At 36.3% G+C, this 19,716-nt stretch overlaps 3 protein-coding genes across 3 annotated transcripts; all 3 read left to right on the plus strand.

The window, feature by feature from the left end:
* Positions 1 to 10,517: 10,517 nt before the first annotated feature.
* On the plus strand, positions 10,518 to 11,889 carry LOC136802132 (uncharacterized). Its single transcript, XM_067058848.1, has 2 exons — positions 10,518 to 10,697; positions 11,409 to 11,889. Exons 1-2 carry the CDS (start codon positions 10,560 to 10,562, stop codon positions 11,637 to 11,639), a joined length of 369 nt encoding a protein of 122 aa, XP_066914949.1. The 5' UTR covers positions 10,518 to 10,559; the 3' UTR covers positions 11,640 to 11,889.
* A 2,895-nt stretch (positions 11,890 to 14,784) lies between these two features.
* Positions 14,785 to 16,646, plus strand: LOC136802125 (uncharacterized). Its single transcript, XM_067058844.1, has 3 exons — positions 14,785 to 15,259; positions 15,643 to 15,847; positions 16,418 to 16,646. The coding sequence occupies exons 1-3, from the start codon at positions 14,785 to 14,787 to the stop codon at positions 16,644 to 16,646; spliced, it is 909 nt and encodes a 302-aa protein (XP_066914945.1).
* A 296-nt stretch (positions 16,647 to 16,942) lies between these two features.
* On the plus strand, positions 16,943 to 18,306 carry LOC136802126 (uncharacterized). Its single transcript, XM_067058845.1, has 2 exons — positions 16,943 to 17,256; positions 17,522 to 18,306. The coding sequence occupies exons 1-2, from the start codon at positions 16,974 to 16,976 to the stop codon at positions 18,304 to 18,306; spliced, it is 1,068 nt and encodes a 355-aa protein (XP_066914946.1). The 5' UTR covers positions 16,943 to 16,973.
* The last annotated feature ends 1,410 nt before the right edge of the window (positions 18,307 to 19,716 follow it).

Below are 19,716 nucleotides of genomic sequence, written 5' to 3' on the forward strand. Positions count from 1 at the left end.
TTTTGGAGAAAAACAAACAGAAAACCATGTCCAATAGACCAATTCTTTTCAAATTTTGGGGTTATTTTATGTTTTTTTGGCCCAGCGCTAGCGAGGGGCCTTTAAAGAGAGTGTCACTATTTTTTTTCCGTGTTTCCTTCTGTGTGTCCGTTTTGGTAGAAACGGCGCTTTATACCAGTAACACACTTTTTGCCGTCTGGAGAGGGAAAAGCTTGCGAAAGTCGGATACTGGCTAAAAAAGATATATTTTCTGATTTCGCGCTCCTTAAACAACAAACGTTTTCAAAACAAAACAGATACAAGATGGCGGTTGAAGCGAGGAGATTGATTTCATGTGTTGATTCTTACTTTCTTGAACATTTTCTTTGCTTTTAGTGGTCAAGAGACTTTCAAACCAAAGAAACTTTGTAGTGATTTTTTTTTGTAAACTTTTTCAACATTCTGTCATATGTTATAGTTTTCATAAAGCTTTCTGAATGAAAATTCTATACCTTAAATCAATTCTGACTTCCTTTATTTTGTTCAAAGACTGATTCTGGAATTGTGATGACATAAAATGGTTTTGTAATTAACAATTGATTTTTAATCCCCGAAATGGTTTTCCTAATATTTGGCCCCTCAAAAAACACTGAATTTACTCACTTCCCTCTCCTAAATCCCCTCCCCCCTAATTTCAATGGTTGAAGAAGGCAACAGGGCTGCAGACTCAACCATTGAAGCTTGGGGGGAGGGGAAATAAGTTTTAACATCAAAAATCAGTGTTTACTGCCAAATATTATTGCACTGATTGTCTGTATTTGAGAAAAAAATTTGAAAAGGGAATTCCCTACTCCTTAGCAAAATAAAATGTAAACAAAAAGATCTAAATACAATAAAATCAGCTTAAATTAGTAGTAAACTCACAGCAAGCCTCCAGCGCACATGTTTTTGCCGCCATTTTGAATTGAAAAATTTACACATCCAGTGAATTGAGATTTCCCGATTTTTAAATCCAGTGAAAATGTAAACAAACTTTTTGGCGGGAAATCACAACTTTCGTTTTTAAAATTTTTTAAAACAAGATGGCTGACGCAGATGTGACTCTTCCCTGTGAACCTAGGGATACTAAACGTACCTATTTATTAACTTACAGCCAAGCTGACTTGGCTAGGGTGCCCACAACTGATTGCTTTGCTGAAATTGTTCTTGAGGCATTGGCACAGGGGAAAAGCACTGCAAAGCTTATAAAATGGGCTGCCTGTCGTGAGCCTCATGCTGATGGGGGAAAACATTTCCACCTCATCATGCATCTTTCAAAACCGAGAAAGTGGTCACCGCTGTTCGATTATATCAAGGATAAATGGGGCTTTAACGTGAACTTTCAGTATACAACCCAAGGCTATTTGAGAGGTTACAGATATGTTATCAAAGAAAAACTGGTTGAGTGCGTCGTCCACAGTCCCGATCACCCTGACTTGGCCAGTTGCCGCTCTCCGCAGTCGACTAAAGGATTTGTGACTTCTTCACAGAATGCAAAGCGTCGACGTCTTTCAAAGCAACTGGAGAAAGCCGCACCTGCCCCACCACCTGTTACCCCCACCACCACCCAACCCAATCCTACTACCGCTCACCATGATAAGGAAACCCCACTGCGACCACCGCCAACAACACAATATAAAACACCGCGTGTTAACAAAGATGACGTTACCCGCTTTATAAAAAGGAACAATTTAAAAACAATCGAAGATTTGTTGGGCGAGGCAAAGAGACGTGAGGTTGAGGGTCTTCCTGATATTTATAATTTTATCGCTCGTCAAAGCGAAATAATGTTGGAGACTCAAATAAAAATGGTTTGGCGTCTTGAAGGGGCACCCGAGGTTGCAGCGCGCAAAAAACTTTCAAGGATGGATGTTATTCTAAGTTTCATGGAAAAGCCTTGTGTTGAAGATTGTGATGGCAAGTGGCTGGAGGCAGCCATAGAAATACTGGACAACAACAACATCAACGTGTTTTCTTTTGCTCAGGCAATGAGGGAATGTCTCATCGTTGGACGTGCAAAATATTTTTAACGTTTTTCTTCATGGACCGAAAAATTGCGGAAAGTCTTTTTTATTGAACCCATTGGAGGACATTTTTAGATGTTTCATGAACCCCACCGAGGGGAAGTATTGCTGGGTCGGTTTGGATGATTGCGAGGTTGCTGTGTTACAGGATCTAAGATGGTCACCCAACCTCATCAAATGGAGCGATTTTTTGGTTTTACTCGAGGGACAAACTGTTCACTTGGCTCGCCCGAAAAATGTCTTTCCCACAGACTTGACTATCCACAAATCAAACAAACTAACTTTTTTTTTAACAAGAATTTTTCAAAGAAAAAATAAGCCTACCACCAGTGCTAGTTTAGTGAGCCCCCACGCATTCTAACTATGTAATTTTTAAACTCTAATAAGTACCCAGTGTATGCTCTCTTTATAATCGTGCCCCCCGATCGAGCTGATGTTGGATTAGAAAATTCGTGCAAAATACGAAAGGTTTGACGGCTCTTCTCCTGTGTTGCCTTGGGAATAGCAATAATTTTCTGAAAAGAAGAAATCAACGTGTAACCATCTCTTTTCATCCAAAAGTTACATTAATCCTGTTAGCTTAAGCCATCAGTAAAAATCAGTCAGTTGTTAATCCATTGTCTATAATAATTCCATGCCGCTAAGAACCACTAACGGTTTAAAAGAACAATAAATTACGCATGCGCATTATATGGGCTGAAATTGGAGCATCCACCAAATGCGAAAGACAACAGTGATAATTGTTCACTTTTGTAAGTCCTTTGTATGTATCAGCAGGATTCGATGCCATAACGTTCGTTTTATCTTTTAACGACCTACTGATTCTTAAAATTGAAGGTATACACGTTTTTGGATGTTCATTACTTTTTCAGATTTTCTTATTTTACCATTTTGTGGATATTTTTTGTTCATTTTCTTAAGAAATGGGGTGCTTTAGAGTCTGCAAATCCTCAAAATGTTCTTATAACTTGTTCTTAATATTTTGGCCCTCCAAGCCCTATGTTATTTATAGAGTGGTCTTAATTAAAAAAGTGTAAGTAAGTTCATACCTGCTGGCTTTTTTTGAATAGTTTTAATTTGGCTTTTCAATTTTTTGATTTCGTTTATGTATTGTTGTAACGATTTGAGGACAGCATCCTGACTCGGGTCAAGAGATTGGGTTTGAAGTTGTGCTGTCGGGAAAGTATATCCAAAGTTGTTGATAATTTGTTCCCCTTCTAGCCATTTTTGATTGAAAATTGCTTGCGTGATATTGTCAGGGTCTGTGTGATGCACGAAGTTACGCCACTCTCGTGCACGAATCACGAACGCTGCGATACTTAAATCGTGTGCCGGAGGGTTTTTGTCGCTCCAACCGTTCATAGGTGCTGGAATGGTCGTGAAGTTTCGTATGAGTATGCATAATAAGGTGACGTCGAAAGTACTTGAATCTGTCGCGTTCCCGTTTGGAGGTAGAAGGAGATCGAGTTGGTCTTGTTTTAGAACTTTTCCTTTCAATCTGTTGATTTTCTTTTGATTGGCAGGTGTTGAGAGCTCTTGGAAAAGTAGTTGAGGATTTTGTGGCAATCCATTGTACGATGGATCGTTACCAAGGTTGTGTAAGATCCATATGAGGAACAACTTTATTGGCTCGTGTAAAAATGTTGCGAGCCTCAACCAGAATTGAATGTCATTGATGAGCTTTTCAATGGAGCGATTCATCTTGCTTCACCTGGGAAAGAAACGAAGATTAAATGTGATTCCCGGGAAATGTAATTCACAAATGGAAGATATGTATGAGTAATGTATTGTATTACCTTATCGGCCCTTATTACGCCGGCCCTTATTGGCTTTGTTTTTGGGCTCGTGGCGTAATAAGGGCCAAAGTTTTGCAGTTTTTACCTAAAAGCGGCGTTACTTTTTGACCATCTTTTCTCAATTTAAAAGATTTTAGGCATGATTGAAGGATGAATACTATTCATAATTTTACTCTGTATCCAAAACTTCATCATGAAAATCAATGATTTTTAATGGAATTTTCAACAGTTTAATACTGAAAGATGACATTCTAATGCAAATTTTACTTAATACTTACTATTCAGGCCTCAACTGAATAGCAATTTTACAAGTTTTGGCGTTACTTACGGCCCTAATTGGCGTAAGCCCAAAATTAGGCTGTGGCGGAATAAGGGCCGGTGTTAAAAGTTGTTACTAAAACATGGAACGAGAAGTAAGGAGTAGGTAACGAGAAGTAACGAGTGCTTAAATGGAAGTAACGAGTACTTAAATGGAAGTAACGAGTAGGTAACGAGAAGTAACGAGTGCTAAATGGAAGTAACGAGTACTTAAATGGAAGTAACGAGTACTAGACTTTCGTAACGAGTACTGTAGTCGCAAAACTGATGCTCCATTGTCTGCTTTTGTCACCAGTCATTATTGTTTTACGGTTTATGACGTCATTTCGAGATTTTTTTCAGGTACCTACATCTCGTGATTGGCTTTTCCGTTTACTTTCAAATTTGGTATGTGACACCGTGACAATAATGCCTTTAAATTAACTTAAATCAGCTTTTGTCCATTTAAGTGATGACATCATCATTCGGGCCCTTTTTGGTACTAGAATCTGGACACGTTTATTTAGTTTCTTTTATGCTTTGTCAAATTTGTCTTAAAATCTCACGGGGGGGGGTACTTAGACAAAACTTGTAATGGGTATGTGCAAACCATAAGGGTACTAAGGTTCTTAAGGGCATCTTAAGTCTTTCAAAAGGGTAACATAGTCATAAGTTTTTCTCTAAAAGGATTCAAAAATCGCGAAAATCTAAAACCTTCCTCTTAGATTCGACTAAAATTTGGAGAAAAGCGAAGGGTCCGAAGAATCCAAGAATCCAAAAATATCAAGTTTTTTCATTCTCGAAGTATCCATTTTCAATTGGCTCGGAATACTGGTCACGTTGCGAAACTTTTAGTTCTGTAAAGGTTGTAAAAGTAGAAACATTTCAAATTTTAGCATCTGAGAAGGCTGAAAATTGATCGCATCAGTCTCTGTAGGAGTTTGTAGGAAGAAAAAGAAAGTTTGTCTGATTAGGTTCTTATAAATTAGATTCTTATGAAAAAATACATATGCTGTTTTTCTGCACTATTAAGCAATGTTCACTTTGTAAATATTAATTGATCTTCTCCTTGCTAAGTCCTTTGTCTCAAGAGGTACCCAAAGGACGGGTTTACAACGGAAGGAGAGAATCGATTACACGTTTGTTTTTTTAAGAAACGCACTTTTAAGAAACATGAGGCTCAGAATGCCTAAAAGCTTAAGGCTCAAAAGGCCGATTTCTTAAGAAACATTGAGGCTGCTTGGTGAAACTAGTTTCTTAAAAAAAGTGTAACAATCCCATTGTCGAGAACAATTCAGAACATAAATAAAACAAAAACTGATAACCACTTTATTGTTATTTTATAGTCTTGAAGTTTTTGTTTTTACATAAGTTTTCCTGTTTCATATCAGACACATATTTCATATCAGGACAGTGTCTTCCTATTTTTATATTGTGCTGATATAAGCAAAGAAATGTTTTTCTTTTCCTCTTTCTTTCTGACCGATGTTGCTCCACATCCGTGTCAATTCAATGTGAAAAAACTTTCAACTCAAAATTGATGAGTAAGCAAACACTATCACTCTTATTAAAAAAACAAACATTTATTTCCCATCCAGAACGCGTCTAAAATGCGCTGAATCATGACGACAGATTATCGAACGGTTCTTTTGTTTTTGAGGACTGCATTTTTTTAAATCTAGCGATAGATTTCTCTTTTCAATTTGTAAAAACCACGCCCGGGCGTTCTGGATGGGAAATAAGTGGCTTCATTTCCCATCCTGGAGTCTCGAGTCTAGCCTTTCGGGTTTGGAAATCAATGTTGGCCTTAACGGACCGAAGATCCATTGAGCTTAAAGCCCCGAAGAGGCTAGAGATGAATCATCAACCTTTCTCAAGCAAGAAAAAGTGAAGCCTTAAGATTTGCGCCGCATTTAGAATGATAGATTAAATCTAGAACATTCCTTGTCTTCACGCTGCATATTTTTCAAAATCTGGTGATATATTTTACTTCCAATCTAGCGTTTGTGTGAAAACCACGCGGGTAACGCGTTTAGGAAGGGAAAGAAGTTGCTTCATTTCCCATCTAGGAGTAGTCTCCTGTATATCCCTTCGGACTTTTAACACACAAATCCACACTTTTCAAAAAATTTTTTGAGCGGGAAAAAATTATTGCATTATTGACACTTTTCTTTTGTTTGGAGTTAGCCGAAAAAAGGTCCTCAAAGGTACAAATACTATTCTACGTGAAAATCTTCTTTTCCTTTTCAGATTCAGTAATAGTTGGCCTAACAGAAAATGTATAACACGTCTCAAGCATAAAATGGCATTTTTGTGAAAGGAAGTGAGCCTTGGGGGTAATGGGCAATTTATAATTGAAAATGCTCTAAAAATGGCATTTAACAAATAAAACGATGAACACCCGAAAAAATTTCTCGATTTCTCAAAATAAACAAAACGTGTGATACCATGTCCTTTAAAAGTGAGATCAAAAATAAATTTCGGGAGCACCTTCTCGTACCAAACTTGTACCCCCCTCCCCCTTGGAAAAGGATCATTAAATCGAAATACCTTTTCAAGACAGGATGAACCATTCGATGTCCAGTAAAAATATATTTCTTAAATTCACAAATTTCTATCAATAATAAAACGAAATTTCTTTCCCTCACAAAATCAAGTTCCTTGCAAAAAATGCATCAATAAGACGTTTTTCTTTCATGTAGTCGAAAACATCGTAAATTCATTCAAGTATCACGTTTCTTTCTCATGACATTTTATAAAGCCACAAGATTATTGACAAATATCAACTTTCTCTTTTGGGTTGCATAATTATTTTCTACAAGAACAATCTGAAATTAAAGTTTTTTTCACGCACGGCGCGCTTTAAGCCTGGTCAAGTTTGACCCATATTTTACATTTTCAGGATGAAATTTCAACGAATAGTTTAGATTGAGTAATTTTTTTCAAGTTCTTAAATTTTAATTAAACATGTGAATACAAGATCAATTTGTTTCTTATAAAAAAGTGCTTGATTACCTTTTTTGTATTGTGAGGTTATAATGTTTGTTTATCTTGTTTAGAGAGAAAGAAAGAGGAGATAACAAAAATTACTTGTGTTGATAGCTTCGTACTTCTGAAAATAGTTTTGAGGGCTATAATGGGGGGGGGCTTTGTAGGGGTTCGAATTACCGTTTTCCCGTCAAAATTTTTGCTGAATCCCGGAATCCCGAAAATTGAAAAAATAATAACACCGTCACACCGGCTTGTACAGGACAAAGATGTACCTAAATACCGTCACCGTCTGATTTTAAAATACCGTTTTCCCGTCTCTTTTTTCGTCAAATCCCGTAATACCGTACTAAAATAGGGCCAATCCCGTCACACCGTAAAAGTACAAACCCCCCTATAATTTTTGATCCAAAAAAGATTCAAAAAATCTGAAAATTTATTTGAAATCGATGAAGTTCTAAGTTTCAGAAAATTATAAATTCAAATTTGTTGACCTTCATTTCATCATCTTCTTAAAATGCTCGCTTATACCTCTTTTCAACGAGGTATTACTTTTGATTATATCTTCTCTCCTCCAAAGAGCAATGTATGAAACGTCTGGACTACCAATGTTTTTTCAACAGACTTTATATTTATGAGATCTTATTTAGGGATAATAGCTCGATACCAACCAAATCATAATTTGCTCTTAAACAGTGGTTTTTGGTGATTAAATTACCGGTGTTTCGGTATCATCTAGCCCGGGGTCCAGTCAGTAGCGTGGTGGGTCTACAAAAATTCGGGAAAACTGGGGAGGCAATTTCTGAAGATTGTGATTTTGGCGCCCCCTATTAAAAAAAATATCTTTGTAAAAATTATGCATACGAAGCGAGTATGGGTATTTTCTCTCTTTTTGGTTGAAAACTGCCAATTCTAAGGTGCAAAAAAGCAAAGAGGCGCCGAAATTAGTAATATAAGACATCTTTTTTCCCCCTTTGTATTTCGGCGCCCCAAAAAAATCGGCCGCTGGGGGGGGGGACACTGCCCACCCCCTGCCACCACGCTATTGGGTCCAGTTAAAGCTTTTTGATAAGCTAGATGGCGCTATTAACGAGGGTGTAAAAAGGACCCTTATTGCTTGCACATACCAGACTACCAGATACCCATTTTTCCGAAGGACTCTCCCACTTGGGTTATCAGTGCCAGCATTCGGCATTAGAGAAATCAAGTACAGTAGAACCTCCAATTAGTGGACACTCTAAAAGGCGGACACCTCTGATTAGCAGACAAAATATTTTTCCCCGGCCGTTTCCTAGTCAAATCCTTATAAAAAAAGTCTCCAAAAAGCGGACACTCAATTAGCGGACACCTCCATTTAGCGGACAAAATTTTTTGCACAGAATGGTCAAAAACCTGTTTTTTTTCCCTCCAATTAGCGGACACCAAGAAAAACATAGTTTCAGACATTAAGATACAAGTAATAAGTGATTTTAAGCATTTTTTTTGTTTTTTTTTTCAAATTTTGTTTACAAAGATTCAGTTTTTCCTTTACCGAGTTGACATAGATTCCGATGAAGTTGACTGGAAAATAAGCTCCGTGAGTAAATGTGTTGGCGAGTATTTGAATTAAGAATCTGGAAATGAAGAAAAACCCAAAATCTGACCTGGAAAGTGAAGATGAGGTTCAAGAAATTGACCCGGAGGAAACCACACCACACGAAGCCTTAATTTTCATTGACATTGACTGATTAACTTAAAAGAACTTAACAATGACGAGAGGTCTTCTCTATCTTCGCTAAAAAAACAGACTTGAGGTTGTTAGAATTAACAACAAAAACAAAAAACAATCAAGCATTTTTTTAGATAATGGAAGTGACGTGACGACTACAGCTCTTCAAGGTCTTTCCCAACCCTAAAGTTGACTTTGTTATTTTTAGTATTTTTAGACTTTTCTTGAACTTTTCTCGAGTCTTTTCATGTTCCTATGTCTTTAGGGAAATGCCTAAAACCATAATTTCATGTTTGCGACCCCCTAGTACGGCAGTACAGTTTAATTTCAAAATTTGAGCCTGAAACTCAAAACCCTCCAAAAGGTACCGTGAATAGCACAGGTCAAAATCATATATTGATGCTGTGCCGACGAATCGAGATTCTATTCAGCGCGCAATCAACGAAGACAAAAGTAACCATGACGACCATCCAAGATCTTGGATGAAGTTCAAAGTTGATACTTTTATTCCCGTCGTTGAAAACACAACTCACAAATGTCATCAATGCTTTTTGAAAAGAGTCGGTGATAAAGAATCATAACATAAAGTCTGTCTATATATTATTTCGATTCAATTAAAGTGACATTTCCATAATTAAAAGTTTATTAATTACTGTTATACATTTGGGGATCATGTAAAAGATTTCTTTCGAAATAAACTAATTTCAATTACACTTGGAGGTTTCTGGGGAATTCGTAAATAGTAAACTGCATACTGATATAGTCTGCTAGACATTAATATGGTAATATTTGCTCTTCATCTTTGATTTTTTCTGCAGTGATTAGATTGACACATGCGCGATAAAATTTCTATTATTGGTCTTCAGAGGTTAACATATTCTTTGAAAACTTAACCTCTGATACTCAGGGTACCCAAAAGGCGGACACCTCTAATTAACGGACACTAATCCGATTCCCCGATGGTGTCCGCTAATTAGAGGTTCCACTGCGCTTTTTTATAAGAATCGTGTAAATCCATTTCATCATAGATATTCTCAACTTTTTTGGGAAAATCATCCTAAAAAATTCTTACAGCATTCTTAGGTTAGGATCTTGATTCAGACTAGATTTAACATTTAGTACATACAAGCATAAAATGGCATTTTTGTGAAAGGAGTAAGCCTTACTTGGGGATAATTGACAATTTATAATTGAAAATGCCCTAAAAATGGCATTCTTAGCTTGAGTAGCCAAATTCCATGATGGTGATATTCTTAGTATTATTCTTAATTTTTTGGCCATTTTCATCATGGACATTCTTATAAAGTGTATTCTTATTCTGCGTATCCTAGAATAGACTTGTTTTTGTAATTAACCACATAGTAATCATATAAATTAATCCAACGCTTTTTATAAGAACGTCCAGAATTTTCGAAAGCCTTTAGATATTCTTAACTTTTTGAGTTTTAAGCCTGAAAATGTTCTTAACATGTTCTTACTTTCACCATTTTGTGAATAATTTTGTCTATTTTCTTAAGAAATTGGGTGTTTTAGAGTCCACAAAGCCAAAAAATGTTCTTTACTTGCTCTTAAAACTTCTCCCATTGAAACCTTTGAAGCCTACGTTTTTAAAATGAACCAACATTGATAAAATTCTCTTTTGACGATATAATTCAATCTTGCAAGATAACCCTCAGGTTTACAATCAAGAAAACCAAAGAATTTTTTTTCCTATCGATAGGTCTTGAGATGAATCCAACACTCGTTCCAACGCCATTCAAACCGGATCCTAATCTAAACATTATCAAAGACCTCCCTGAAGGAGAGGAGATGGTGGAAGCTGTTCTCCATCGCCTTGCAGATCGTGTTCGCATTCGAAGGATACAGGTATTTTTTGTCATCTATTTATTTAAAACTCATGCCACTAGGGAGGGTGGAATTTTATTTATTTTATTTTGGAAAAGATTATATTCATTTCATATCGCTTTATCATTGAATGAGAACAAAAATTTACTTAACCTGACGTGTATCTTCCTTATTTTAATGCCTTTCTCAAAGTTTTAATGCGGTTTATTGCATAAGTGACCTTATTAAAAGTGAATAACGGGTGCCAAAAAGGCTTATCATCTGTTCTTTTATGTCGATATATTTCCAACTCCATTTTCATTACCGTGTTCTTTACCAATAACGCATAGAGAGGGGTTGCCTAATGCTAAAAATCTCTTAAAAGGTGTCATAATCTGCCTGGCCTTCCCAAAAAGACTTTGACACCCGGGGATGGGGGGGTTACTTGGGCAAAATCGGTGCCGCATATGTGCGAGCCATAAGGGTTCCTTTTTTGAACCTTCGAAAGTGTATCAAAGGGTACAAAAGCGATTAATTAGCAATTGAGTCTCTGAAAGGGTCATAAAATCTGGTAATTTTGAGCTAAAAGTTAGAAAATAGTCTCTCAAAGGTTAGCAAAAACGTCGAAACTCAGTTCCTCAAAGACTCGATTTTCGAATTTTCGCTTGGACATACCCGTCCCTCCGTAAACCTAGTAACCCGGGCTTTGGCCACATGCCACTTTTCAAAACCTTTTTTCCTTTTTTATTTAAGTTGTTCCCGCTTTTCGAAGATTACGATCGCGTCCATAACGGTACAGTATCGCGTTCACAACTTCATCGCGTGTTAAGCGAATTAGAGCTTGGTAGCTTGGTTAGCGCACGTGAGTTCCACGTGTTGTATGAGAAATTTGATATTGTGATAGGTGGAAAACATGATTTCAATTACACACAATTTTGTGATGTTTTGAATAATTATGCATGCTTTGATCCCAACATACCATAAACATTTGGGCGCCTAAGGATGACAGGGCGAAGAACCACCCTTAAATTTGTCCACTGAAAAGTTCTATTCTGTATATTTTCTTATCTTATTTTTATTCAAAATATTAATTTTTTGATCGATAATGTTGTATAAAATGTTAATTTTATTTTGTGGTAAAAATTTGTGAATAAAAAATTTATTGATTTTTAATTTAAAAAAGTACTATGTTTTCTCTATTTGGCTCTTCCAGAATAAAATTTGTTAATCATGATCTCTGGATATTTCTATTCATCGCCTCTCGGAACTTGTTTAACCCCTGGATAAGCCTCAAATTTACCCCCTGGGCATTGCAAATACACACCATAAGCATAGCAGTTTTCAAAGTTTTTTCTTTCAGATTTTTCTACACTTCTAAATATCTTACTTATCCTTCTATACGGTTTTAGGTGACTTTTCCAAAATGATCAGATTTTCTGAACCACCGCCACTTTTGAAAGGTATCGATGCACAAAAAATAAAAGTGAATGGTGGATTATCAAACACTCCTGTCTCACAGCCCCGGTGGGAAAGTTTGGCATAATTGCACTTGAGTCCCCCGGGGGGACTGATTTTTTCAGATCTAAATTGATGATCTTATTTGTGAAAAAATTGGAAAGAAATAAAATTATTTGATGGCTACTATTACTCTTGATAACCTTCACTGTGCACTATAAAGCTAAACTAAACGTCAAATTAACGGGACCGATTCATTTTTGATTTGCCTAGTTCCTGATCAATTGAGGACGACAGTAAATCAGCACTTTCAATAATTGGGTATGGACTATCAGATATAATAGTGTATCTTCCGTTCTTTAAAATAACCCCTTTCTATAATGCTTTTAAAGAACGGGCAATAATTGAGTATGCACTATCAGATATAATAGTGTATCTTCCGTTCTTTAGAATAACCCCTTTCTATAATGCTTTTAAAGAACGGGCAATAATTGGGTATGGACTATCAGATATAATAGTGTATCTTCCGTTCTTTAGAATAACCCCTTTCTATAATGCTTTTAAAGAACGGGCAATAATTGGGTATGGACTATCAGATATAATAGTGTATCTTCCGTTCTTTAGAATAACCCCTTTCTATAATGATTTTAAAGAACGGGCAGTTATTGGGTATCGACTATAAGATATAATAGTGTATCTTCCGTTCTTTAGAATAACCCCTTTCTATAATGCTTTTAAAGAACGGGTAATAATTGGGTATGGACAATCAGATATAATAGTGTATCTTCCGTTCTTTAGAATAACCCCTTTCTATAATGCTTTTAAAGAACGGGCAATAATTGGGTATGGACAATCAAATATATTTATAGTGTATCTTCCGTTCTTTAGAATAACCCCTTTCTATAATGCTTTTAAAGAACGGGCAGCAATTGGGTATTGACTATAAGATATAACAGTGTATCTTCCGTTCTTTAGAATAACCCCTTTCTATAATGCTTTTAAAGAACGGGCAATAATTGGGTATGGACAATCAGATATATTTATAGTGTATCTTCCGTTCTTTAGAATAACCCCTTTCTATAATGCTTTTAAAGAACGGGAAATAATTGGGTATGGACTATAAGATATAACAGTGTATCTTCCGTTCTTTAGGATAAACCCTTTGTATAATGCTTTTAAAGAACGGGCAATAATTGAGTATGCACTATAAGATATAATAGTGTATCTTCCGTTCTTTAGAATAACCCTTTCTATAATGCTTTTAAAGAACGGGCAATGATTGGGTATGGACAATCAGATATATTTATACTATAGTGTATCTTCCGTTCTTTAGTATAACCCCTTTCTATAATGCTTTTAAAGAACGGGCAGTAATTGGGTATTGACTATAAGATATAACAGTGTATCTTCCGTTCTTTAGAATAACCCCTTTCTATAATGCTTTTAAAGAACGGGCAATAATTGGGTATGGACAATCAGATATATTTATAGTGTATTTTCCGTTCTTTAGAATAACCCCTTTCTATAATGCTTTTAAAGAACGGGAAATAATTGGGTATGGACTATAAGATATAACAGTGTATCTTCCGTTCTTTAGAATAACCCCTTTGTATAATGGTTTTAAAGAACGGGCAATAATTGAGTATGCACTATAAATTATAATAGTGTATCTTCCGTTCTTTAGAATAGCCTTTCTATAATGCTTTTAAAGAACGGGAAATAATTGGGTATGGACTATAAGATATAATAGTGTATCTTCCGTTCATTAGAATAACCCCTTTCTGTAATGCTTTTAAAGAATGGGAAAAATTGGGAATGGATTTTAAATTTTGACAGTGTATCTTCCGTATTTTAGAATAACCCCTTTGTATAATCCTTTTAAAGAACGGGAAATAATTCCGTCCCGCAAAAACTATATATACTTGCAGTTCAGTTCCGCCAATTACTATATATATACTTGCAGTTTAGTCCCGCCAAATACTCGGCGGGACTGTATTTCAGTCCCGATAATTTAATGGCGGGACTGAATTTCAGTCCCGACAAATACTTAAAAGCCTTATAATTAGTGAGTATTATTTATAATTAGCCCCGTTCTTCCCTGTTTTCAAAGTTCAAGCCGCCAATCCTTCTTTTAAAGGGACTAAACTAATAAAAGGAAAATTATTGTTCAGTTACTATATATATACTTGCAGTTTAGTCCCGCCAATTACTATATATATACTTGCAGTTTAGTCCCGCCAAATACTCGGCGGGACTGTATTTCAGTCCCGCTAATTTAATGGCGGGACTGAATTTCAGTCCCGACAAATACTTAAAAGCCTTATAATTAGTGAGTATTATTTATAATTAGCCCCGTTCTTCCCTGTATGAATAATTTGGAGCCACTGAAGTTGAGCCCAGCGCGTTGCGCACGTTGGACTATTTTGGAGTGCAATTTTTTTAATTGAATTTCGAATGGGAGTATGGAATCAAAGTCAATTTCCTAATGGGACTGAAAATGTAGGTTATTTTTCCAACCGAGGACGAAACTTTGGGATCTAAGCCGCTTTGTGACACAGGGGTGTTATCAAAATCAGGTCGGCTCCAAAGCAAATTACCTTTTTTTGCTGACTCGTCAAATCCAATATCTGGATAATCTTCAACTAGAAGTTTTAGATTAAAAGCAAATGCTGCCATGTCGGGGTTAAATATTCCCCATAGTGACCTTGAAATCCTTTGTCAGAAATTTGAATACCCTACCTATGGAGATATCAACCACCATGCCTTTGTTCAAGCTATTGACGCCGAGTATTGTAGTCCCACGGCGCTGTCGTCGAGTGGTGGAGCCAGGACTGGGTCATCCTCGAAAACGGGTGACGGGGAAAGCTCGGATGAATCACCTGATATCAGTTCAGTGGATATAGACGAGCTGCTAAAACGAATCCGTCATCACGTGTTGGTTAATCGAATCCGCGTAGAAGAATTCATTCAAGATTTTGATCCATTACGTCACGGCTCGATTCCAACCTCCCGTTTCCGGATGGGATTGAGTGCAATGGGTCAACAACATTTAACGGAAACCCAAATCTTGGCAATCATTGATCGATATGCTGATGACACCAGGAAAGGAAATGTGTGGTGGATTTCTTTTTTCGCCGATATCGATAAAGGTATGTGGGGTACTGGCTAAAATGTCTTCTTCTTATGAAGCGTTCAAATTTTCGCGAACATATACTTTCGATTTTTGCGAATGTCTTTGAAAGTTTTTTGAATAAATCGCATTTTTCACCTCGCAAATGTTGTTTCTCGCGAAAATTTGCCCAAATAAAATTTCTTTTGAAGATTGGCCTCTGCCAGATTTCAAACATTACCATTTATCATCATTGTGTAAAAAAAAAACAGAAAAAATACCAAGCTAATCGCAAGAAATGTTCATTTTCCTTAAAATAATGAAAGAGAAAGGGTACGAAAATCCGTTTTTTACGGCCTATTTAATTTTACAAAATGTTGACTGTTTCAATCTTGACCGTACTGCTCTACCCTCAACTTTTAGTTTTCACTCAACGCGGCCTCGAGAAAACGCCGACTGCTGTTCTACCTCCAGCCGAAACATACCACATGCCCAAACCCGGTGCAACAGACTGGACCACGGTGAACAAAGACAAACAAATGGAACTTGACGACGTTATGCAAAAAATGAGATGGAAAACCAACCAACGGCGAATTTTAGCAAAACCCTGTTTCCAAGATTTTGACAGGTGGGTTTTTGAACTACAATCAAAAACTGCAATGCAACTTGCTCTATCCCACCAACCTGAAACGCTTTCTCGTGTCTCCACCCCATTCTTCTTTCTACCAATAAAAGTGAAATCGACAACACTTAAAATAAAATTTGTGTGTCTTTCACTTTTGTCCCTGGGACAAAATCAGTGAGTCTTTTGGGTATCTCCGTCTCCCTCACTTTTTGTCTCATGAAATAAAAAAGAAACCATGGGGCACGCACTTTTTATCTGTGTTGGTGAGATGGAGCATGTTGCATTGCACCAACGCGAAAAAAAAACACTTCCCGTGTCCCCAATCCTTAAGCCAATTTTTCAGAATAAAACCTTCTTACTACAGACGAGGCTCCATAACTCGAAGACTCATGAGGAACGCAGATTTGTTTGAGCATAACTCCAATTTAAGAAGACGTAGTATAAGGCTTTCTTGCCTGAATGGACCCATGTTCGAGTTAAGGAGGCATTCGAGATATAGAGGTTCGAGTTAACGAGTGTCCCAAGCCTTTAAAACGCAATCATGATCTGAAGTTCTATTTTTCATTCACATAGACACAATATAGGGTACGTGACTCGATCACAACTTCATCAATGTTTGACGTACTTGAGTTTAAATGGAACTCCTGCTGAAGTGGATTTGGTGTATGGTAAATTTAGTGACGACACCGGCTTCAATTATCTGCGTTTCTTAGAGAAATTACAACCGTCTGAAGTACAAGAACAAAAATATTTGAAACGTATTGAAGATTTGAAATTGACCAATAAAGAAAAGGTGCGATAGACAATTTTTACATATTTAAGAACAAAGTATATAAGAACAGAGTTTTTGAAGAACAGAAATTACTTGTATTTTGATCCGAATGAGATTTTCTAACTTTCTTTAGATATAAAAAGCCAAAAAAAATCGAAAACATTCTCAGACTCTAAAGCAATGAAGTTTCCGACGGACGAAGGGAGTTGGAAACGGATTTCCTTACGGTTTGGGAACGAGTTTGTCATGTGTAGCGTGTGTAAATAAAAATGGTAGCATTTTTCATTATCGCCCTCGGCTCACTTGAACATCTGTGCAGTTTTTCATCATCAAAAAGGCATCATCTATCACAACAAAATGTCTATTACAGAACAGATTAATACAGCGATCAAAGATGCATTGGCTCAATCTTTAGGGACGATCGTGGAAGAAACTACGAAAGAAGTCAAAAGATCCATGCAAGACGATGTAACAGATACAATCGTCAAAAAAGTAAGACAAGAACAAGTGCCGACTTTCAAGAAAAAATTTAACTCTGATCAATACAAGCATACTAAAGTCATGGAAAAGATTATGTCAAAAATCAACAGCAATTTAGAAGCAAACGACATTACAAAGGCCAAAGAGAGCACCTCAGAAGGTATGAAAGAAATTTATAAAAGACAAAAGTTGATACAAATAGCAGATAGGGAAGAGGATGGCTGGGAGGTTATTAAATGCTATCAGTCAGATAATTTAGCATCTGATTCTGAGGATGAAAAGAGACTAAATAAATCGAGAAGACAAGCCAAACAAAACAAAAAGGAAGCAAGAAGTAGGAGGCTCAATTACAGAAAAAAGTTTGATCAAAATGGCTCAAGAGATTCCTCAAGAGATTACACTTCAAACTCATTTTATTCTACTAGATACCCACCCAAAGACAGATCATGTTATTACTGTGGGAAGGAAGGACACTTTCAGTACAACTGCCCAGTCAAAAGATCAGACCTCAATAAAGGACACTAGGGATTACGATTTTAAAGAAAAATGTAACGAAATTTCAGTATTTGGTCGTCTAAAGACATGTTCAAATTTTTGGAAAAATAATTTACACGTTTCAAATTTTATTCAAAAGATTATCGACGAAGGCTATTTTATTACATTTAAGAGTGTTCCACCTGCATTTTTTGCCAAAAATAACAAGTCCAGTCTCGATAATTCAAATTTCGTCCAAGACGCAATCAAATCGCTATTGTCAAAAGGATGTATTTCTGAAGTTTCCGATATCCCCAAGTGTTGTAATCCATTAACAGTTGCAGAAAGAAATTCCAAGTTACGTTTGGTACTAGACTTGCGTCACGTTAACCAATTTGTTGATAACCAAAAATTCAAATACGAAGATCTGAAAACTTTTGCAGAGCTTTTCGACCAAGACGATTTCTTTATCACTTTCGACTTGACCTCTGGATACCACCACGTTGATATTCATCCTGAACATAAAAAATATTTAGGTTTTCACTGGCTCTTTCCTGACGGACAAACTAAGTATTTCATATTTAATGTTTTGCCATTCGGACTAAGCTCGGCATGCTACATTTTTACAAAAAATATGAGACCGTTTATTAAAAAATGGAGATCAGAAGGGATTAAAAAGTATAATTTTTATAGACGATGGTATTTGTGGGGGGAAGAGGTTTTTGCAGTTCGTTGAATCCATAGCCTTTAGAATTTTAGAAGACTTAAAGAACGGGGGATGGCTTGTCAACTTCGAAAAAAGTTCATTGATTCCAACGCAAATAGGAAAGTGGCTAGGGACTATCATAAATACAAGAACTATGACCTTTCACGTACCAAAAGAAAAAATCGATAAACTTTTGAGAAGGATTAAACTAGTTCTAAAACAAACCTTTTGCTCAGCCAAGCAACTTTCACGAATTGCAGGTCAACTAGCAGCGATGCATCTTGCTCTCGGTCCAATCGTAAGGCTTTTTACTCGATACATTTATCAACTGATCGAATCACGCGTATCATGGTATCATCCAATTTCACTGTCTCAAGGTGCCCTCAACGAATTAAAATTTTGGCTCAAAAACATTGATTCCAAAAACGGTTTCTCTTTCAAACCACATCCAACCACATCAAAAATGGTCTTCACAGATGCAAGCAATTTCGGCTATGGAGGTTTTATCGCTGAGCGTCTAAACAAAGTCATCTGTGTAGGAAAGTTCAGCAAATTCGAAAAAGCAACCAGTTCCACAGCCATAGAACTTTCAGCGGTAGATTACGTCTTAAAAAGTTTCGGTCCAAAACTTGCAAACGAAAATATCCAAATTAACATCGATAATCAAAACGCGTGTCACATCCTTTCTGTTGGAAGTACCAAACCACACTTACAATCTTTAGCTCTTGAAATCTTTTACCACTGTATGAAATTCAACATTTCTATGCAACCTACATGGGTCCCTAGAGAGGAAAATCAAATTGCAGATCACTATAGTAAATACAATGATACAGACGATTGGTCAATAGACAATAAGAGTTTTATTACCGTTTCAAAAAGATATGGACCTTTCACAGTTGATCGATTTGCTGACAATTGTAACAGAAAAACAAAGAGATTTAATTCAAAATTCTATTGTTCTGAAACTGAATCAGTGAATTGTTCACTGCATGAAAAGTTGTCTTCTCTAACGCAAGATATATGACGAAAAGTTAACTTTTCTCTGAATTTTCTTGTTTTGAAATCATTGACCTTTCTTCTGTGCGAAAACAAGTAACAGTGAATCTTCACTATTTCTCGAAAAGCTTAAATTTTCTAAATATCGACATAATTAACTTTTCGATGTACAAAATGATTACATTTTTAGCCACGAAAAGTACTACTTTTCTCTGAAGTGAAAATATAAGACTTTCTCCACGCAGTGAAGATTCACTTTTTACTTGTTTTCTTGTCCATGGAAATGTTAAATTCAAAATTGAGAAAAGACGAACCTTTTTTGTAAAAAAAATAACGAAATTCTTTTAATGAAAGGAAAGATTAACAATTTATTATTTACGTATTTTCGAAAAGATGCAGATGTCTAGACCAGAAATAACCAACGTTTCGTTATTGGGAATATAT

Source organism: Clytia hemisphaerica, unplaced genomic scaffold (genome assembly GCF_902728285.1).
Source record: "Clytia hemisphaerica strain Z4C2 unplaced genomic scaffold, Clytia hemisphaerica genome assembly, whole genome shotgun sequence".
Taxonomy (NCBI): Eukaryota; Metazoa; Cnidaria; class Hydrozoa; order Leptothecata; family Clytiidae; genus Clytia; species Clytia hemisphaerica.